A 23,278-nucleotide genomic window follows, 5' to 3' on the forward strand; every position below is an offset into this window, starting at 1 on the left:
GGTCAGGTCTTTATTGAAGGTCTTTGGGGTAACACTTTAAAGTATGGCAGAAAAATGGAGTTATGTGTTCTGACTGATGATGGAAATGAGAGGCAGAGAAATATATATTCCACTACTGATGACACCTTAGTCCAAACTTGCAGATAACTTCTCCCAATGAAGTATAGCTTCCAGAGTGCAATAATTTCCAGGAAGCAGAGAAGGAAGTCACACTCAATGGTACTGAATGGAAAAGTTCACAGGAATCAACAGAATGGCACTCCTTTCCCTCTCCTAGCACCCAGGCAGTTTCCATTTCAAAACTAGGACAGAAACCAGACAGTAATGGATCCAAATAATTGGCTTCATCCAAAAATCCCCGAAGCAGACATGACAATAGGCTTGACAACAGGCCCAAGACATCCTGTGAGCATTTCTGCTTCCTACATCTACATCTACAGGAAAGTCACATAGCAATCACAGCAGACTAGGTCAACTCACTGTAGCATTTTTATAAATATAAATATATTTACCTTAAATTCTTCCACAATAATAGCCAAGGCCTCATGGCCAGCTCTTCTCAAGTCTTCCAACTCAAGTTTATGCTTCTCCTGTAAGAAATATATAATCATACAGTCATGACAACATCTAGTCAACCACTGGTGTTCAAGAGGCTACCTGCAACCGTACAACTGAGTTCTACACCTGCACAGAGCATCTCTAGAATCTTCTAAAATTTAAATTAACTATTGCTGAAGTAAGCTGCCATCATCCCTAATTGCAGGATAAAATAAAAAATAAATCTGGTCTGGAATTTCTTGAACTTTTAAGTCTTTCATCAACTTTTATCATCTTCACAGCAATAAATATATGACTTTTAGAAGCCCATAGCAGTACCATTGATTACAGTATTTTATTTATTTTATCCTGTATTTTATTATGTGAACTGCCCTAAGATCTCATGAAGGGTGTGCAAAAATCTAATAAATAATAAATAATCATACTTTTGTTTCCTCCTCCTTTATTTGATATTCATTGCTTTGAGGTTAGCAACATGGTTAAAAGTAATAATTATCCATTGGTTCTGCTAATTTAATACTATAGACATTCATCCCTTAATCACTCCGCTCAGTATTGTGAAAGACAAATTCCACGGACAAGACACCTACCCTCTTCTATAGTTGGGTTACTCAAAAGCTGTACTCTTTGTCAGGAAGCCTTGGCAATGAACTATGACATTTTGCAAGCCTAACAAAATGTATTTCAACACCTCTGACCTATGATAGTCCATAATTAGTATTTTAACTGAAACATAGGTTCATTGCAGGGGTAGCTTGACCAAGATGTGCCAAAAAGAATTATTGAAACCATCTCCACAGTCCTGCAAAAACAGACCTACTAACTCCTTCCCACAGTCAAGTTTACTTCTGAAGACAGAAAAGAGGGAGTATGCTGGGCAAAAATTGACTCAACTGGGACAAGCTGCAGCCAAAAGGAAATAATCTAACTTTTGGATCCTGTTTCTAGGTATATTGTTTCATATAGTTAGACCCCTAATGAATGCAGAGATATCTGCCAGTAACTGGCTCGTGCATTATAGCAAGATCTTTGGGGATCTATCTTTAGATCACATGCCAAGATTATCCTTGGAAGCCCTTTTGGTCCCCTGTTACTATTTGAGGATTATTACATCCTTCAGATGGCAAAGCACCTGGAGAGGGTATGCTTCCCACAAAATAGCTCCACACTCTCCACTGAGCTCAAAATGGCTTACATGCAAGTTATATCCAATTGAATTTTACCTTAAATTATAGAATCATAGAATTTTAGAACTGGAAGGGACCCAATGGTAATCTAGTCCACCACCCCCCTGCAATGCAGGAATCTCAGCTAAAGCATCCATGGCAGATGGCCATCGAACCTGTTTTAAAACTCCCCTCTCGTGGGAGTCTGTTCCACTGTTGAACAGCTCTTCCAGTCAGAATGTTTAGTCAGAATCTCCTTTCTTGGAACTGGAAGCCATTGGTTTGAGTCTTTGGAGATCTTTAAGCGGAGGCTTGACCGCCATCTGTCAGGAATGCTTTGATGGTGTTTCCTGCTTGGCAGGGGGTTGGACTGGATGGCCCTTGTGGTTTCTTCCAACTCTACGATTCTATGATTCTATGAGAGAGAGACAAGGGAGATGTGTCCCTCTCAGCAGCCTTTGATACCATCGACCATGGTATCCTTCTGGAGTGACTCTCCGAACTAGGGGTGGGTAGCACCGCCTTGCGGCGGTTCCAGTCCTACTTAGATGGTCGTTCCCTGAGGGTGTTCTTTGGGGAATGCTATTCAGCCCCGTGGAACCTTCAATGTGGGGTTCTGCACGACTCAATCCTATGCCCCATGTTGTTTAACATCTACATGAAACTGCTTGGTGGGGTTTTCCAGGGGTTCGTAGTACGTTGTCAGCAGTATGCTGATGACACTCAGCTCTGTTTCTCCTTTACATCTGCAGGTGAGGCAGTGGAAGTGCTGGGCCAGTGTCCTGCCTCAGTAATGGACTGAATGAGAGCCAACAGACTGAAGCTCAATCCAGATAAGACTGAGGCACTGTTAGTGGGTGGGTTCCCTAGACCAGATGGGTGGGAGGTCACCTGTTCTTGATGGGGTTACACTTCCCCTGAAGGAGCAGGTTCGTAGCTTGGAGGTACTCCTGGATCCTTTGCCTCAGTGGCCTGGAATGCCTTCCATCAGCTTCTGCTGATGGTCCAGTCACGCACCTATCTGGACAGGGATAGCCTAACTACTGTTGTCTATGCTCTGGTAACCTCAAAGTTAGATTACTGCAATGTATTATATGTAGGGCTGCCTCTGAAGACGGTTCAGAAACTTCAGCTAGTGCAGAATTCAGCGGCCAGGTTGCTCACCGGAGCAAGATGGTTTGAGCATATTATACCCATCCTGGTCCGATTGCACTGGCTTACTAGTTAGTTTCCAGGCCCAATTCAAAGTGCTGGTTTTGACCTATAAAGCCTCAGGGCCTCTAAAGGCTCAGGACTGCAATACTTCAAGGACCGCTTATTTCCATATGAACCTGCCCAGACCCTGAGATCTTTGGAAGGTGGCAACATGAGAACGGGCCTTCTCTGCAGTGGCTCCCCATCTGTGGAATGCTCTCCTTAGGGATGTTTGCCCAGCACCTTCATTATACATCTTTAGGTGCCAGGCAAAAACATTCCTTTATAAGCAGGCCTTCGGTCGATACGATTTACATCCTATGCCCTTTTAAAACGTGTGGTTGGGGGGGGGGGCTACTGCGTTGTTTTTATTTTTATTAGGTATTTTGTGGTTTTATATCTTGATTTTATTCTGTGAACTGCCCTGATACCCCTGGGTATAGGGCAGTTAATTAATTAATCAATCTGATTTTGTCTTCTGCGGCATTAGCTACCCCTCCCAGTTTGGTTTCATATACAAATTTGATAAGCATCCTCTCAATTCCTTCATCCAAGTCATTTATAAAGATGTTGCACAACAATGGGCCGAGGACAGGACCCTGCGGCACCCCACTTGTCACTTTTTTCCAGGCACCTCAACCTCATTCAGGTGATGCTCCTGAATGAAGTTAGGTTGGCAGGGCCCAGGAGCAGAACCTCTTAGTAGTGAAACCAATTTTATGAAATGTTTTCTCCAGGAAAAAAATGAGATGGCACACCAGTGTGCTGCTTCAGGCTTCATTTGTTTGGTGAAGACTGGTTTTATATTTTAAGCTATTTTGTAAACCTCATTATATGCCACTTCAAAACTACAGTGCTAAATTGTTTATGGTGCCAGTTTTTGCAGAAATACATCAATAAAAATTAAAAATCTTAGCCAAAGTATTTTTGAAAAAGCTAATTCAATTCTTTTATCTTTCAGATTTAGTTTGATTTTTTTTCAAAGCTTATTAACTGTTTCTGCTGCTATTGTGCTTTTTTCCAGACAGGACAACATTGTTATTATCCTTTCTGCTGCTATTTGTATTTATTGAAATGCTGACTTTTGTTTGTATGATGATTTTTCTTCTGTGAACCACTTTAAGTTTCTCTTTTTTAAAGAAGAATACTAATTTATTATTGTTGTTGTTATTATTAGTTAAATATAACTGATGAATTGTAGTGACTAGGCAAAACACTCTTTCCCTATGACATGGAAATAAAGTGTCTGGTTGAAAGGTCTCAAGGTCCATAACTGCCAGCATATGAATTACTGTGTCATATAGATAATGATTGACCTCAAAAGTCACGTTTTCCTTTACCTGGGAAAGCTAGTAATGCAATGAGTTTGAAAGCAAATTTTTAATTTTAAGTGATTACAAACATTATATTTATTTACATTAGTCAGGTATCATTCTATTACTGCATATTTAAGGACACAGATTAACTAACACTTATATACAAATAATATATATTCTCTTAAAATTGCTTTTAATTTTTAAAAACCTAATTTATTTTGTTTTTTAAGACACAATTTAATTTTATCCACCCAGATTCCAGCTCTAACAGTTCTTTGAAATAATTGCACCCAACTTGAAACTGTTAATATCCAAATGTTTATGGAAGCATAAATAACCTTCTAAAGTTAGAAGAATGACTCAGAATGCTACTGAACATTCAAGTGTCTAGACACCTAATGCTTTAGCTACTATTCAATAACCAAAGCCTGGAAGAAAGAGAGTCCTGGCCATATCCCTTGTAACACAGTAGCATTAGATCTTGAAGTCAGATTACATTTACTGGAAGGCTCATCTTTAGTCTTCATTTCAACAGAGATGGAACTGCTCTTTTTAAATTGGTGGGTGTCATGACCTGCTCATTTCTAGGAGTCTGACCTTCCACTTGTAAACACCCCTCTCCCTGGGTGTCCTCTGGGCAGTCACTGCTGCTGCCCTGGTCTCTGAGCCTCCTCACACAGTCCCACAGGGGCATGGGACTTGTCTGTCCATTCCCAACATCAAGGGCTCATGGACTGACTGGCTGGGCTCCCTTGCCTGCCTGCTTGCTTACTCTGAGGCCACCTCAGCTCTTGGCAACCAGCACCATCCCCCTGCAGCACTTGTAGCCAAGGCTAATGCAACAAACAGCTGTGCCAGCCTTTGGTAGGCACAGATGTGAGAGGACATCAGAGGATGGAAGGAAGGAAAAAGGGACATAGGCCAGTGTTGCCCGCAGCACCCCTGGCCATTATTCGTGGCACCCCACGGCACACTGATTGAAAATCACTGCAATACACATTTGAGAAGAGGGGAGCAAAAGCTTCTTTTCACTTCCCAAATACCTGAAGGGCTAAAGTTATCTGCATATTCCTAAAAGGGGTTTCTACATAGCAGGGAAACCATTGAATAGGGAAAACCAGAGATCTGTTCAAGAAAATTGGAGATATGAAAGGAACATTTCGTACAAAGATTACCATAATAAAGGACAAAAGTGGAAAGGACCTAACAGAACCAGAAGACATCAAGAAGAGGTGGCAGGAATACACAGAGGAATTATACCAGAAAGATATGGAGGTCTCGTACACCTCAGGTAGTGTGGTTGCTGACCTTGAGCCAGAGATCTTGGAGAGTGAAGTCAAATGGGCCTTAGTTGTTGTTGTTTAGTCGTTTAGTCGTGTCCGACTCTTCGTGACCCCATGGACCATAGCACGCCAGGCACTCCTGTCTTCCACTGCCTCCCGCAGTTTGGTCAAACTCATGTTTGTAGCTTCAAGAACACTGTTCAACCATCTCGTCCTCTGTCGTCCTCTTCTCTTTGTGCCCTCCATCTTCCCCAACATCAGGGTATTTTCCAGGGAGTCTTCTCTTCTCATGAGGTGGCCAAAGTATTGGAGCCTCAGCTTCACGATCTGTCCTTCCAGTGAGCACTCAGGGCTGATTTCCTTAAGAATGGATAGATTTGATCTTCTTGCAGTCCATGGGACTCTCAAGAGTCTCCTCCAGCGCCATAATTCAAAAGCATCAATTCTTCAGCGATCAGCCTTCTTTATGGTCCAGCTCCATAGTTAAAGCTATGGTTTTCCCAGTAGTGATGTTTGGAAGTGAGAGCTGGACCATCAAGAAGGCTGATCGCCGAAGAATGGATGCTTTTGAATTATGGTGCTGGAGGAGACTCTTGAGAGTCCCATGGACTGCAAGAAGATCAAATTTATCCAGTTTGAAGGAAATCAGCCCCGAGTGCTCACTGGAAGGACAGATCCTGAAGCTGAGGCTCCAATACTTTGGCCACCTCATGAGAAGAGAAGACTCCCTGGAAAATACCCTGATGTTGGGAAAGATGGAGGGCACAAAGAGAAGTCCCGACAGAGGACGAGATGGTTGAACAGTGTTCTTGAAGCTACAAACATGAGTTTGACCAAACTGCGGGAGGCAGTGCAAGACAAGAGTGCCTGGCGTGCTATGGTCCATGGGGTCATGAAGAGTCGGACACGACTAAACAACAACACATAGCAAGAGTAATACTCCAAGATGAAGAACTTCAAATACTATGGAATAATATACAAACTGAGCATTTTCCTAATGGATCATGTTGATCAAATAATTGCTCTTGTCTAACATAATTCTGGGGTTTTTCATATTTAGTAGATCTTTATATTTAAATGAAACCTAAAAGAGGAGGAAAAGCAATGTATGCTTAGGCATTTCTGAGGCAATCACTGGAAATGGATCTGTTGGCTTGACACACTCATTACTGGATATAGCTGGGACTGAAAGGAGCCCAGGTAGTATTAGAAAGTGTATAAATTCAGAAAACAAAAGCAAATTTTCTGCCAGTTATTGTGCCCTTTGGGATTTAAAGTCATTCCAGATACATTCTAGCATTATGTAGTGCTATATTTATTTATCTATTCTTTTCTATGTGCTTCTTCATTAATCTACTTTGTTCAATACACAGTTTGCTGCGTAAGTTGAGTTTGTGGCTCTGGGAGGTTTGGGGGGAAATGTCACTGAATAAAACATGAAAAGGAATTCAAAAGCACAAAGACATCCAAAAAAATAAATTGCAATGCCCAGGCAGAAAAACTGAACAGAAGTGGGCATATGCATAAATGTGTTTAATCAAGTATCAAAAACAAGGCTGGAAACTAAGAAAGTACCCTTTTCATGCTACTTTCCTCAATGCACCATATTTTCAAGCTCTTCTATGACCTGCAAAAGTTCCTGGAATTTCATCTATAAATTTAGTGGCAGGTATAATAGGTAACTTTTTACAGACTCATTTTTCATTATTAGTGTTCTGTCTCCTCTATGTCTGCACCTAAAAACCAACCTAAATATTTTGTTAGAAGATGGTATTTAACAGGATGTAAGTCATATTAATTTTAAAAGAAAACATACATTTTCTAGTACTCTTAGCCACAGAGCATACCTACCTCCAGGATATATTTCCACGCTGTTCATATTCATGTGCACTAAACGAAACAACATTGTTCTACATTTTAAGTTTGATTTCAAAAACTCATGGTTTTCAACTAAGGGTCGAGCTGAATACATGGGCTGATTGATGACCAAACTAGGTGTGATAGGGCTGAAAAGTAGAAACTTAGCTGGATGGTACTGTGCTACAGTTAGAAAATTGGGGGAGGCAGCAGGGGACAAAGAAGGGAGAGTGGTGGACAGGTGGCGAAAGAGTGTGAATAGGGTGAGAAGCAACAATGGGCTATTTTCTGATCGATTAAGATGGTCCGAAACTGGAACGTTTTATGGAGCTGGTTGATGCATCTGGGAGATCCGGAGTCCAGGGGAAGGGGGGTAGAATTAGATAAAAAGATTTAATAAATGGACCCAGTGTGGGGGGAATCGAGGAAGTCCACAATGTCAAGTTAATGTAAGAATTGATATGGTTTTTCTTTTCTTTTCTTTGATCATGTCTTATTTTTGCTTTTTTGTTTTTGTGTTGAAATGTTTGAAAATTAATAAATATTATTTGGGGGGAAACAAAGCTGGTAACAGGTGGCTCTCAGACACCTGAGACATCATTTCCACACAAAGAATATTTTCAATTTATTTACTGAATGAAGACATTATGTACTCAACCTTTATGGGAAAATTATGCCTAGTATGGAGCAAATGTGAAAACATGAATTTGAGTCATGTGCCCATCTAAGTCACACTCAGAGTAATCCCACTGAGTTCAATGGACTTAACCAATTCATCCATTAAATTATCTGGGCATACTCAAGGAATGATTTAGTTGCATGTAACCCACAGATACCAAACAACCTCTCTGGGCTTCTTTTGAATTTGTTACCACTAAATAATAAAGAGTAGCCATTGGCAAAATAATTATACGTTCATTTCAGACAAACACCATCAAGGGGAAATACCATGTGATACTTCCAAAGAAAAGAAAAAGATTAAAATTTTGAAGTCATTTTTACAAGTTCTCCAAAGCACTGAAAAACTGATAGAAATTGAATGTTTGCCTATGAAAATGCCAAACAGCTGATGGGATGCATTTTTTGGTTTTGGTTTTGAGGGGGGAGTTAACCTTGGGAAGAGGGGGCCCATGGCTTTATGTTATAAAATTCAGTGGCAAGAGAGCTTCTGACTACTTTTTTAAAGTCCTGTTCTGAAAAAAAAAATGATTTCAAACTTTCAGGCAACCATGCAAGTTACTGAAAAAGAAAAATGTGTATTGGACGCATATTTAGCCTTAGGGAAGTGGGGAAAGAAAAACAAGTTACCTGAATCTTCTTGTACTGATCTTCATGAGAAATCAATTTATCCTCCTTGTGTTCCAGTAAATCTGTTTCCAGAATCCTGTATTTTTCCAACAAATCTTCTAACTCCTAAAAAAGATTTAAGATTGACATGAAGAAGTATTGAACCTATTTTAAAATTCTAAGCCAGGCTTTCCACAAAAAATATTAAACGATTAAATATTAGTCAACTTCTGGGCAAAGAGAGGAAATGATAAGCCACTTAATTTAAGTTGTTTGTTTTTTAAGCTCAGCAGAATTAACAATATTAATACGACAGTCACCAGAAAGGCTTGTGTGTGTGCGTATATTCCTACAACATATTCCTAGACCAGGCATTCCCAAACTGCGGCCCTCCAGATGTTTTGGCCTACAACTCCCATGATCCCTAGCTAACAGGACCAGTGGTCAGGGAAGATGGGAATTGTAGTCCAAAACATCTGGAGGGCTGAGGTTTGGGGATGCCTGATCTTGACCTTCTTTCCTGAAACTTTCCATATAAGTCCAACTGAGTCAGACACCCAGCATGGAAAGGAAACCAAAATAGTTAGATTTGGGCAAAGCAAACAGCAACTGAGGACAGGATCTTGGACTGGAAAGTGTTAGACAAGCCTAACTATAGGTGATGTTGCCAGCTACAACCATAATGAAATTACCCATAGATTTTAATGGATGATGCTGAGGAGTTTTAGTTATACCTTTTTTATTCTACCTTTTTCTTCATCAGCAGCTTTAAGTTTAACTTCTAGACTTGAAAGTGTTTGCTGAAGTGTTTCTTTATTTGCTTCATCCAATTCTAGTTTCCTATCATTTTCACTTGCTGTTTCCACATCTTCAGTTATACTCAAACAGGAAACTGGTACATTCAAAGAAGGATCAACCGATAATGGAACCTATTTCATTGAAGATACAAAAAATGCATAGAAATGACAAGAGATTTTTTAAAAATTACAATGAGACACAATTTCCATAGCAATACCTTCCTGAGATGCAGCTAATAAAGGTATATGAAAATACAGATCGAAGAGACATAATTTTGGCTCCAACCCACCTAATGTGACCTGTGACTACAAACTATCAAAAGCAACAGTACTTAATTAAGGACATCACGGCGCAGTTGTTTCACTGATTTCAAAGGGGCTCCAGGGTTGCAATAGCTCTGAAACTCTGCAGCTCTGAAATTGAAAGAGGTTAGCACTTGTGACCAACCTTTTTTGACCCAAGGGTCTCACGACAACCCCTCTGAGGGCTGTCTGCCAGCAGTGGGCATTACTAGCCACCCTGACTTTTGCATATGCATGTACACACACACACACACACACACACACTGTGTACCTATGCAGAGACATTAAAGAGAGCCAAGGCCCCACACTCCTCAGCCAACCTATGCATATCAGCAGAGAAGCAGGGGCATTTTTCATCATTGTGGCTCTCAGCCCAGGAAGAGGTTTACATTGAAACCCCTGCTAAAAACAACCCCCCCCCTTTTAACAGAGATTTCAATTGCCCCTTTCAGTACAAGGCATGTCATTACCTCAGATCCTCAGGTATGGGATTGATGATATATCGTCCAAAACCGGTCTGAAGTCCGTATCATTATATAAGTTTCATAATTTTTGACCTGGCAATATATCGCAAATCATTGTGTGTGTGTGTGTGTGTGTGTGTGTGTGTGTGTGTGTGTGTGTGTTATGCAAAAACCATAATGTGAGGAAATCTGTGAAGCCAGCAAATACTTCTCTCAATTCTTGCAACTCCTGCCGGCTCAGCTCTCCCTGGCCTCATGCAGGTGGCAGCAAATCAAAAGAGCAGGTGTGGCCCAAAATCACAATGCGAGAAAAACTATAAAGTCATCCAGTGCCTTGACATAGCTCCATCCATATTTCAGGTATCGTGATGTATTGGTGAGTCGCAATGTTTAGCTGGTGATGTATTTCAGTACTGGAAAGTATCTAATATAACACCAATTTTGCATTGGTGTTATAAAGTTGCTTGAAGAGCCAGAACCAGAGCCAGCAATTCATGTATGTTCAATAGGTTAAAGAGATTTTGGTCAGGTGGACTTCAGGCAAGATTTTACTTGTAAAAAGGCATCTTTTACCTACAAAAATTCAGCTCTCCACTCCTGGCAATATTATGCACATAACAAAGAGATTTACAGGGCAATCATACGTTTCTACTTACAATTAAGTCCCATTGAGTTAAATGTGGATTAATATCAATTTTGTGCATAAAGTTCCCCTATCCCAAGTTTAATCCAATTAGAAATAGTCCAGTCAAAGTTTATTAGAGCGGCTCTCCAAACACCTCCCTGTGTGTCAAATGCCACCTTACAGTTAGAAACAGGAATGATACGGGTGGAGGCAAAAATCTGGATACAAGTGTGCAATCTATGGCTGAAATTACATCACAATCCTCAGGGCCTAGTCCCGTTGATACTGAAAGAAAACTATCGTTCACCATGGATTAGAGCCATTGAAAATAAGTTACAAATTATAGGCCTTCAATAAACCCACCTCATCTCCTGTAATTACAATATAGCCAAAAATATATTCAAACACAGAATAATTGACATTGAGAGGCAGAATGATTTAAATAAAGTTCCATCTTTCCCGATATCGGAAGACCAAAGATATCTCGCACGTCCAGCTGATTATCTAACCCATTTAGAGATACCATCACACAGAAGGGAGTTTACTCTGGCCAGGTTTCATATACTGCTGTCAGCGGTTCTATATGGGAAGTTTAGACAAGTTCCCCAAGAAGACAGACTCTGTCCGTGCAGTTCTGGAGAAATAGAGACCACCGCACATGTATTTTTCCGTTGCTCCTTTTACAGAGACCTCCAAAACGAATCTACCCTAAAGATATTTGACGAGTTACCTGGACGATCTGAAGAATTGCAAATTAAATGGCTCCTTTCAGACTCTAATCCAAAGGTCACCGCTATGGTGGCAAGATTATGTGCAAACGCTATCAAAATCCGGTGCGCCTACACAGGAAGTACTTAAATTAACTCCTGAATAGAGCCAGACAGATTCCATCCTAATTTATAGTGCAAAGTAAATAATCAATATAAAAATAAGGATCAAAGGTTAATTGATCCCTTTTAGATAAGTTATTTTAGTTTATTAAAATTTTTTAAAATATTTTAAACATTAATAGGGTAATGTAAATTACTGTGCTTGTCGGTGACCGCAATAAAGATCTATCTATCTATCTATCTATCTATCTATCTATCTATCTATCTATCTTGTGCATAAAGGATAAAAATAGGCACGTTTTACCTGTTCTTTAAGATCAGTTAAATTTAAAGTGTTGGTTGATGGCTGACCATCTATCACCATATCATCACCTGAAGGAATTAATGGATCAGAAGAGACAAAGCTGACATTAGTGGAAGACGACTCCTGAAGAACCTCAGCAGAAAGTGTTGAAGGTACATGGATTTCAGGTGCTACATAGGAAACATGAAAAAGCAAGCTCAATATACACTTATTTCTGAAAGTCAACATCTATCAGAGATGAAAAAAATAGGGACTTGGTAATTAAAGGAAGGAATTTTACAATGGAAAAATAGGTAATGCTGTGGAGAAAATTTAGGGCTAGATTGCTTCGCACACCATGTATTACTATGCCCCCCCCCAATTTATATTTACACTTAAAAAACAATTTCAAATTTGACTATTTTGCCAAGACAGAACAACCTGATACTAGGTAGAAACTACACAGTGAATTTCAAATGTTGCTTTTCATTCATAATACCACATTTGTCGTACTATATGTGTCAGAGACCAGACTGAGGAGTACAGCTCCAATGAGCAATGGTGGGAACCTCCCCCTCTTCCTGCTTCTGACCAGGATTCTGAAGCTGCCCAGGAACAATGGAGCAGTCTATAGATTTAGAGAATTGGTTTGCAGAGGGACATAGTTCAGAAAACAACAGCTGGGCAGAGCTGAGTGGGGAACAGCTAGGAGAAGCAGAACAGGAAGAGAGATAACTGACTCTCCTTCGCTAGAATCATAGAATCATAGAGTTGGAAGAGACCACAAGGGCCATCCAGTCCAACCCCCTGCCAAGCAGGAAACACCATCAAAGCATTCCTGACAGATGGCTGTCAAGCCTCTGCTTAAAGACCTCCAAAGAAGGAGACTCCACCACACTCCTTGGCAGCAAATTCCACTGCCGAACAGCTCTTACTGTCAGGAAGTCCAGCCTATATCTCCAAGGGCAAGGAGAGCTGATAAGGTTGCTTATGCAGAAGGCTCAGTGGTTGCAAAATCAGGTTGCAAGAAGGGGGAAGTGACGAAGATAACAGGGGCGGGGGGAAGTAGGAGGGAAGTTTAATTGGGAGCACCTTTATTCCGAGAATGGCTGCGTTGTTCTTTTGCTCTGATCATTAAACACTCTTAAACTGGTAAGAGACTCTAATTGCTTTGTTCTGCTGATGCACGGCCAAAGAGGGGGAGGGAGCCGTTTCTCCAAAGCCTGACAATATGTTGGGCTCAATATGAGATGGGGAATGTGAATTAAAGAAAAACAGCTGCTATTCACCAGTCACCAGACATCAAAGATAAACGTATATGTATCAAACATTATGGACATAGTTTTGGTCAAAGTGGACAGCTCCAGGTCAGCATTGGATGATGAATTACATAAAGAGCAAGGACTCTCAACTGGAGAATACCTGCCTTTTAATCCTATATAATAAAGTGCAAGTGTCTCTGCGTCCAAGTTTTCCGTGTGTCCCGTTTTCCGCGCTAATGGGCATGTGCTCCAGGGACACAGGGATTGGGCAGCAGAGACTGCACGCGCGCACTCTCCCCCCCCTTCTGCCTCCTCCAACCGCCACTCCCGGCCGGACACTGCCTCACTGCAGAGCACGTCAGGGAAGCGAGGGTGGAGGCCGGCGGAGGCCTCCTCCTCACAACCCTCCCTGGCCCGTGAGAGGAGTGGCGGGAGGCCGCGAAGCAGCGGCGGCGAGGTAGGCGTTTGTGTCCAGCGTCCTTCCTGTCGGCGGCTGGCGGAGAGGAACGGAGGAGGAGAAAGCAGCGCTTTCTCCTCCTCCATTCCTGTCCTCCTGCTGCCGACAGCAAGGACAGGTCCAAACCCCGGGATGCCTCCTTCCTGTCGGCGGCTGGCGGAGAGGAACGGAGGAGGAGAAAGCAGCGCTGCTTTCTCCTCCTCCGTTCCTGTCCTCCTGCCGCCGACAGCAAGGACAGGTCCCAGGGTTCAGAGAAGCACTGCGCAAGCGCTTCTCCGAACCCCGGGATGTCTCCTTCCTGTCGGCGGCTGGCGGAGAGGAACGGAGAAGGAGAAAGCAGTGCTTTCTCCTCCTCCGTTCCTGTCCTCCTGCCGCCGACAGAAAGGACAGGTCCCAGGGTTCGGAGAAGCGCTGCGCAAGCACTTCTCCGAACCCCGGGATGTCTCCTTCCTGTCGGCGGCTGGGGGAGAGGAACGGAGGAGGAGAAAGCAGCGCTTTCTCCTCCTCAGTTCCTGTCCTCCTGCCGCCGACAGAAAGGACAGGTCCCAGGGTTCGGAGAAGCGCTGCGCAAGTGCTTCTCCGAACCCCGGGATGCCTCCTTCCTGTCGGCGGCTGGCGGAGAGGAACGGAGGAGGAGAAAGCAGCGCTTTCTCCTCCTCCGTTCCTGTCCCCCTGCCGCCGACAGCAATGACCGGTCCCAGGGTTCGGAGAAGCGCTGCGCAAGCGCTTCTCCGAACCCCAGGATGTTCTAGCGCCCGTTATTGAACGGGCTGAAATACACTAGTGTTTTTATTATATGCATACTGACAAAGCAATATTAATGTTGGATGCTCTGCATTTTCTTTGGCATTATGATGAACAATGATTTGGCAATATGCAAAGCCAAATTCATTTATATAAATAAATAATAATTTTTTATTTATACCCCACCCTCCCCAGTCAAAACCGGCTCAAGGCGGCTGACACCAGTAAAATTACAGTAAGACGTAAAAGAAAGAAAAACAAATAAAATACGGGTTAAGTATTTGTATTTAAAATTTTCAAAATGCAGCCTCATTTTAAAGTAGCCCAAATCAAAACCATAAGGGAGGAAAACGTAGGGATCAGACTGAGTCCAGCCCAAAGGCCAGGCGAAACAGCTCCGTCTTGCAGGCCCTGCGGAAAGATGTCAAATCCCGCAGGGCCCTGGTCTCCTGTGAGAGAGCGTTCCACCAAGTCGGGGCCAGTACTGAAAAGGCCCTGGTCCTTGTTGAGACCAATCTAACCACCTTATGGCTCTGGATCTCCAAAATGTTGTTATTTGTGGACCTTAAGGTCCTCCGCGGGGAATACCAGGAGAGGCGGTCCCGTAGGTACGAGGGTCCTAAGCTGCATAGGGCTTTAAAGGTCAAAACCAGCACCTTAAATCTGATCCTGTACTCCACCGGGAGCCAGTGCAGCTGGTAAAGCACTGGATGATTATGGTCCCACGGCAGAAGCCCTGCAAGGAACCTCGTCGCGGCATTCTGCACCCACTGGAGTTTCTGGGTCAGCTTCAAGGGCAGCCCCGCGTAGAGCGAGTTACAATAATCAAGCCTGGAGGTGACCGTCGCATGGATCACTGTGGCCAGATCAGGGCGAGAAATTTGTTCACATTCTAGATGTCATTAGGTTAATGTACGCCATGGTTGATTTTTTTGCATACATGGGTCCCTGAGTTGGAGAATGGGTTTGTGTCCACATATTTCTTCCAATGGTAAGCAAATGAATGACACCTGCAAGAGCACTTTCAAAATGAGAAGGCTAGAAAATGCTTGCAATACTCATACCAGTTGAAGTCATTTGCAGAGGAACTGCTTGTCTACACCAGCCCCTAAGTGCCCTGCATCTCTAAAAGATGCCAAATTGCCAAGACAGGCATTAATATTTTCCTGGATTACTCGATCTGGAGAGGGAGTGAAATAATCTCTCAGATAGCTCGAGTACTTGACTGTATAATCCTTTGCTGCAGCCTCCAGCATTTCCATGCTGGCAAGGATTGAAGCCTCTGCCCCACTGAGGAATGTATTGAGAAAGATGCCAGGAGATAGCAACCTTCTTGCTAGCACACCGCTAAGATCCTCTGCCTTTAGGCTTACCATAGGTCTCAAGAAAATACTGTTTATGAAGAGGTAATAAAATGAATAATAAAAGATGTAAATTATTTTATCATTTGTTTCATTCATTTCACTCTCTACTCCTTCCTTTGAAAGTGCCAGCTTTGAGAGGGCTACCAAAGAACCACTGTTTGGAGAAAAGTTAAGGACACTGTTGGCCTGAAAGATGGATGCTAAGCAGAGCTACCCAATGTCTATGTTGACATGTCTAGACATTACTGGCCTCCACATAAGAAAATCTTGTCATGGTGGGGTCCCACCGCATTCTGCTAATATGTGAGATACACACCTACTCCTCCAGTTACTCACCCCTACCTCCTCCTATGCTTGTGCGTTTGTTATACCTGCTTTTGTATGGTCACAGAATTATCTATCTAATTCTATCCCCATTACAGCAATAGATCTGCACAGTTTACCTCTTTTTCCTCTTCAGAAGCATAGTTTATACAGATTTAAAGTCTGCTAAGAGTCTTGTTTAAATTTTAAATGGGTGACAGCTGTAGTCTAACTACCAGCAGTGATATCAGGGCTCTACAAATCAAGCTCTGCACACAACGTATGACTGTGTAAGATTTTGACCTGTGCCCTGATAACACCAGTTTCAAGTATCACAGGTTTCATTTTTAGATTAATTCTAAAAAAAATCTCATTACTATACACATATATGAAATGGAGAAAAACCTGGCCTCCCGCATTTTTCATCGCAATGCATGGTTGAGCTGACTTTTCCCAGACCCAAAAAGCACCCCAAAGCACATGCCTGAATCTCCTCCCCATCTGTTGCAAGATTGGGATAATAGACACAGGTGTGTCTTAGTCTCTTAGGTTCTCATTATGCGCAAGCAAGACACTGCATGCCAAAAACCACAAAGCCTGCACCAGTGGAATCCTATTTCTTAATGGTTATATGCACAGATGTACTGTTTCTGAACTGTATTCCAAAGACTGTTTGATTTTTTACAGCCACTACTGGAATGACATGAGACTGGAAGGAGTGAAAAGGGATCAAGGGGGTTAGAATGCTGTTAAGGTGACAGGAAGCAACGCCACAAATGAGGCACAGGAAACCATGGAGTGGAGTATGCTATTGCTCAACATGGAAAGCCCTGCCTTTTTCCATCTGGTTTCTGTACTTCCCAAAGATAATCTGATAAGTCATTTGCAGTAAAAGCGGCAAAGGAAGAAGCAGAAGCCTTAAGTGCACTCCCAAGTGTTCCTTGGCAAGCAAAGCCTTCGGTGAGCACCAATCAGCTGGCCAGAACTTACAGCAAGCTGCACAGGGATTGGCTGCATCATGGAGTTTCCGATAAGGTAATGTGCACAGACTAATTAAGCATTAAGCAAACGGTCTGTGAGCACCTAGAAAGGAACGCTGCGATCACTAAAAGTCAGCATGGGTTTCTGAAAAATAGGTCATGTCAGATTAATCTAATCTCATTTTTTGACAGAATTACAAGCCTGGTAGATGAAGGGAACGCTGTGGATGTAGCCTATCTTGATTTCAGCAAGGCCTTTGACAAGGTGCCCCATGGTATTCTTGTAAAGAAGCTGGTAAAATGCGGGCTAGACAATGCTAGCATTCAGTGGATTTGTAACTGGCTGTCACGGTCCGGTCGGCGGGCGTCAGGACCAGAGGCAAGATGGTGGTGTAGAAGCAGGAACAGGTGCAGGGCTGAGGGTCCAGCAGCAGGCAGTCGCAGGGTCAAGGAGCAAGGCAGAGGCGAAGGTCTGGGAGTCAAGGAGCAAGGCGTCGGCAAGGCGAAGGTCCAAGGAGCAAGGAGCAAGGAGCAAGGCGAAGGTTCAAGGAACAAGAAGCAAGGCGAAGGTCCAAGGAGCAAGGAGCAAGGCGAAGGTCCAAGGAGCAAGGAGCAAGGCGAAGGTCCAAGGAGCAAGGAGCAAGGCGAAGGTCCAAGGAGCAAGGAGCAAGGAGCAAGGCGAAGGTTCAAGGAACAAGAAGCAAGGCGAAGGTCCAAGGAGCAAGGCGAAGGTTCAAGGAACAAGAAGCAAGGCGAAGGCTCAAGGAACACGAAGCAAGGCGAAGGCTCAAGGAACACGAAGCAAGGTGACGGTCCACAGGTCGAGGAGCAAGACGAAGGCAAAGCAAGGGTCCAAGGAGCAAGGAGCAAGGCGAAGGATCAAGGAACAAGAAGCAAGGCGAAGGTCCACGGAGCAAGGATCAATACGTCGGCAAGGCAAGGGTCCACGGAGCAAGGATCAAGACGTCGGCAAGGCAAGGGTCCATGGAGCCAGAATCAAGGCGTCGGCAAGGCAAGGGTCCACGGAGCAAGGATCAAGACGTCGGCAAGGCAAGGGTCCAAGGAGCACGGCGGCAACAAGGCAAGGGTCCAAGGAGCAGGAGGCCAGATGCAACCAGGCAGGGATAGCGTTGCTGTGGCAAAGAGCTGAAGGGAAATGCTGAGCTTTTATCCCTCCCAGCTCCTGCCACCAGGTGCAGTGAAGTATCAAGTGGCCTCACCTGAGTGACCACTCCTTGCCTCTCCAGCACAAGCTGAGATCTTCACCTGTGTGGCCACGCCTTGCTTCTCCAGCACAAGCTGAGGCAGGCCCCAGTCCTGCAATGCACTAAAGGCCCCAGAGCCTAACTCCTGCCCATACTCCTGACACTGGCTTACTGACCGAACCCAAAGGGTGCTCATCAATGGCTCCTCTTCATACTGGAGAGTAGTGACTAGTGGGGTGCCACAGGGTTCTGTCTTGGGCCCAGTCTTATTCAACATCTTTATCAATGACTTGGATGATGGGCTTGAGGGCATCCTGAGCAAGTTTGCAGATCACACCAAATTGGGAGGGGTGGCTAATACCCCAGAGGACAGGATCACACTTCAGAATGACAACTGGGCCAAAGCAAACAAGATGAATTTTAACAAGGAGAAATGTAAAGTACTACACTTGGGCAAATACAGGATGGGAGACACCTGGCTTGAGAGCAGTACATGTGAAAAGGATCTAGGAGTCTTGGCAGACCACAAACTTGACATGAGTCAACAGTGTGATGCAGCAGCTAAACAGGCCAATGCAATTCTGGGCTGCATCAATAGGAGTATAGCATCTAGATCAAGGGAAGTAATAGTACCACTGTATTCTGCTCTGGTCAGACCTCACCTGGAGTACTGTGTCCAGTTCTGGGCACCACAGTTCAAGAAGGATACTGACGAGCTGGAACGTGTCCAGAAGAGGGCAACCAAAATGGTCAAAGGCCTGGAAACGATGCCTTATGAGGAACGGCTTAGGGAGCTGGGTATGTTTAGCCTGGAGAAGAGAAGGTTAAGGGGTGATATGATAGCCATGTTCAAATATATAAAAGGATGTCATATAGAGGAGGGAGAAAGGTTGTTTTCTGCTGCTCCAGAGAAGCGGACACGGAGCAATGGATTCAAACTACAAGAAAGAAGATTGCACCTAAACATTAGGAAGAACTTCCTGACAGTAAGAGCTGTTTGGCAGTGGAATTTGCTACCAAGGAGTGTGGTGGAGTCTCCTTCTTTGGAGGTCTTTAAGCAGAGGCTTGACAGGCATATGTCAGGAATGCTTTGATGGTGTTTCCTGCTTGGCAGGGGTTTGGACTGGATGGCCCTTGCCCTCTCTTCCAACTCTATGATTCTATGACATGTGACTGTCTGATTAGATTATCTGTCTGGAAACTGTAGAAATGGCTTCCTTTCCTTTCCTTTCCTAAAGAAGCTGCACAACTGTGAGTTGAACTCCATAAAAACAGGATTTTTCCCCTTTGCAAGGTAAGCTGCACAACTGTGAGCTGATCCTCAAAAAAATGGAGCCTTCCCCCTTTGCAAAAAAAACCTGCACAACTGTGAGCTGATCCCCCCAAAACGGGCCGTTTCCCATTTGCAAAAGAAGCTGCACAACTTTGAGCTGATCCCAAAAACAACAACAACAGGGCTTTCCCTTTTTCTCCTCTAAAAATTAGGTGCGTCTTTTGGTCGGGTACATCTTATGGAGCGAAAAATACAGTAGCTTTTAGTTGCTATTTTGTAACTATTGTTTTATATTGATTTGTTAATCATATGACTTATGTTGTAATTGTAATGTTTATTCTCTGTTTTATTATGCTATTGTTACTTATTGTTTGTAAGCTGCTTTGAATGAAAAGTGGCACAGAAATACAATAAATCAAATAAAATCAAAGCTTTAAACTATTGCTAGGACCAGAATTAATTAGAAATATATAGTGGAAATACTAGAATGAATTTCACATCCAATTACATAATTCATGCCAATAGTAAAAGCAAAAGATTCTTAAGGTATCAAATATGATAAATCAGCATAAAACCTGTACAAATGCTAACACTGCCTCTTCTTGTAAATTATGGTTAACAACTAAAAAGAGTAAGTCAAGTAGGTATATGTTTGCATTCAAAAAAATCCATTCCTTAAATTCTATCCATTTAAGATGAAATGACTATCAATGTCAGAAGCATTAAGCTACAGAATACATTATGTTCGACATTAGACTTTCACAGTAGCACCAGACCCACACAAAAATGTTTATGACAGCTGTTGCTTTTCAGTAACGAAACTGCAAACTAGCACTAAATAGAGAAGTTACAAATGTACATTTATCAAGGAGTATGCTTTAAAATTACAGTAATTACACTATAAATAGTCTCCAAGGTCATTTCAATAGTAGCCATGGACAACAACAAAAGGGTTCAGAGTTCATGGACATATTCCAGATGCCCTAATTTAAACTGGTAAAGTAAAAGCTGATTTTGCTAGTTCTCTCTACCTGTAGTAAATGCTGCCCAAGGAATAGCTGGAGAAGTAACTGGGGGTTCACCATTTCCATCCTTAAAGTTTTCGGCGGCCTGAAAATACAAGGCATATTATTAGTGTTTAAGACGTGGACTTTCCAGCACCACGTCCTGATCAGCACATTACATTTCTTGTACAGTACATTGTTGCATACCATATTAGTTTAAACATGTTTTTGCCATGCGCTTGAAGATATTAAATCCCTCCCCACCGCCCCGGCTCAATGTGAAGGGACTGCAAATGAGAGATTCCATTATGTTAATCCAGTCACATGGGCAACAACAGAAGACATTTCCCACTCTGTGCTCATTGCGATATCACATCTCTATTGCTGCAACCTCCACATGATTCCTCTTCCACAACTGTTACATGGGTGCCATGGTAGCCATGCTCCTTGGGACTACGGCAGTGCATTCTATGTTGGGTTGCCCTTGAAGCTGGAAGCGGGGAATTGAGAAAACCCCGGCCGCGCACCTGTTTAAATGCAACAGGCCACACCCCCAGGCCGCCCAGATTGGCCGGTCTGGCTGATGACGCGCCCAGAATTCCCCCAATCGCACAGGGGCTGGGAACGGGAGGGCACGGGACTGTCCGCAACACCACCTTGCAAAGCGGAAGTGGCTTTATTTAAGAAGAGACTTTTAATTTAATTATTTAAGATTAAACATTAATAAGTTAGTTTAACACTGCATTAACTGAATGCTTACAGACTATTTCTTAGCTCCATACCTCAAAACCTCCAAAGTCGTCATCATCCATTTTCCTGGAAATACCTAGAGAACAATATAAGATGTTCATTTATAAATCTTTACCATTCATTAATAATCCTCTTTCTCTTTAATCTCTGAAATAACAAGTGATAAACATGTCCTTGAAATTCCCTCCTCAGTTTACATCTAAATGACAATAAAAAACACACAGTGTTTTTGATTCACACTTTACTAAAGATCGACAGGTAGGTGTGGTTTTAAGTGGGTAGAACTTTGTATTGTGATTTATAAGGATTGGTTCCAAGAGGGAGATCATGTGTCCAGGTGTTAAAATATAGAGAACATCACCCCCTTGCATGTATGCAACTCTGCTTGCATGTATTCAAACACAGGGCAGCCAATCCCATTTTGCTGTCTGAAGCCAAACGGGAAGGTGTCATTCGCCCCACCCCCCGGCAAAGCCTCACTTACTGGGACTGAACAGCGATAGTTTCCAGCAAGATCTCGCTGGGAGCCACTGCCAGTTCTCCTCAGTTATCCAGCAGTGGCATCAGGGGCTGGCAAAACACCACCCCATGCAATTCCACCGTCCAAGGCAGCTGCCTCATGGAGTCTACCTCATGGACTCAAACAATAAGATCTCCAGTGGAGCACTTCCAGCAGGTGACCCCAGCATCTGGGCTGGGCTGGGCTGCTACTGGTGAGAGGGTGTCAACTTTCCAGTTGTCAAACACTCTCCCCAAAGACATTTGACTGGCACCTACTTTATAGTTTTTTCAGCCCCAAGCAAACTTCAGACTGTTTTAGATACAATTTCAATCCTACTGACTGTTTAATGTCTTTGATGGTACCGTATAATCTTTATCACTTCAAACTTTGAACACCACTTTGGAAGATTGCAGACCAGAAAAATGATATAACGTAAAGTACACTTAAAATACTTTATGTAGTCAGCTTTAAACCATTTGTTCAGTAAGGAGGGTAAACAGGTTTTTCTCAATGTTTAAGCAAGAATTCTCAAACTCTATAAACCACCAAGAACCCTCAGGACAAGGAGGAACAATAAGTTAATAATTCAACTGGAGGGGAGTAACTGAGAGTAGGATGTTTGTCTTATAATGAAATCTACAATTGATGCACCAAGTCTGCACACTTGGAAACAGTTACGGAAAAATGTTCCACACCAAACAATTAACATTAGTTGTTTTTGTTAATTGATTAATTCTTTGCTGGTACTTAACCTTCCTAGAGCTCAACTCTATTCAGAGAAGTTCAAACAATCTATGTTGAAGATGGAACACCAGAAGTGCAGGTACACCCTTGTGCAAATTAACTGAAACAAAGCATGTTTTCTATCTTATTCGTAATCCTGTACTCAAAAAAACACGAAAAGCCAGTTGATCATTATGGTTTCAGAAGCCTGCAGCCAACAGAAGGAATGATGCGCTCACCACAATATACTGAGCTTCTACGAAAGAGTTATTCCAGAGCTGGAAAAGAGGTATCCTGACGGGGCTGGGATATTGCAGCAGGACCTAGCCCCCTGTCACACATCGAAAGTGGTGAAGAAATTCAGGACAGAGCAGCAAATACAGGTACTTGATTGGCCAGGGAATTCCCCGGACGTAAATCCCATGGATTTACGACTGTACAACTATGGAGAAGCTCATTCAGGCGCTGATTCAAGTGTGGTACAGGCATCCGAAAATCAACAGTGACTGTTCAAAACTAGCAGACTCCATGCCAAACTGTGTTCAAATGCTGCTTAAAAATAGTGGAGGTCATATCCATTACTAATGTTCATATATGAAACAAATTTTTTTAAAAAAATTCTTCCAGTAGGACCTTAGAGACCAACTAAGTTTGTCATTGGTATGAACTTTCGTGTGCATGCACACTTCTTCAGATACAATATAATGTTCGTATATGTGAGTTTTGTACATGTATATGTGAGTTTTGT

General features: G+C 42.9%; 1 protein-coding gene across 40 annotated transcripts in view; it reads right to left on the reverse strand.

The window, feature by feature from the left end:
* The window catches only part of CCDC91 (coiled-coil domain containing 91), a 102,573-nt gene that overhangs the window by 66,371 nt on the left and 12,924 nt on the right, over positions 1-23,278 (reverse strand). For 31 of the 40 annotated variants that reach the window (XR_015949951.1, XR_015949950.1, XM_088669421.1 and 28 more), the window contains 6 exons: positions 21,338-21,381; positions 20,583-20,661; positions 11,985-12,154; positions 9,396-9,590; positions 8,683-8,787; positions 513-590 (listed from right to left, as the gene is read on the reverse strand). Coding sequence is in view for 38 of the 40 variants with exons in the window: in XM_035137616.3 (XP_034993507.2) it covers positions 513-590; positions 8,683-8,787; positions 9,396-9,590; positions 11,985-12,154; positions 20,583-20,661; positions 21,338-21,381 (671 nt within the window). In the remaining 2 variants the exon portion in view is untranslated. The remainder of the gene's footprint in view (positions 1-512; positions 591-8,682; positions 8,788-9,395; positions 9,591-11,984; positions 12,155-20,582; positions 20,662-21,337; positions 21,382-23,278) is intronic. The other 9 variants (XM_088669419.1, XM_088669417.1, XM_088669415.1 and 6 more) reach the window with 1 other exon arrangement.

The sequence above is a fragment of the Zootoca vivipara genome, chromosome 5 (assembly GCF_965207765.1).
Source record: "Zootoca vivipara chromosome 5, rZooViv2.hap1.1, whole genome shotgun sequence".
NCBI lineage: Eukaryota > Metazoa > Chordata > Lepidosauria > Squamata > Lacertidae > Zootoca > Zootoca vivipara.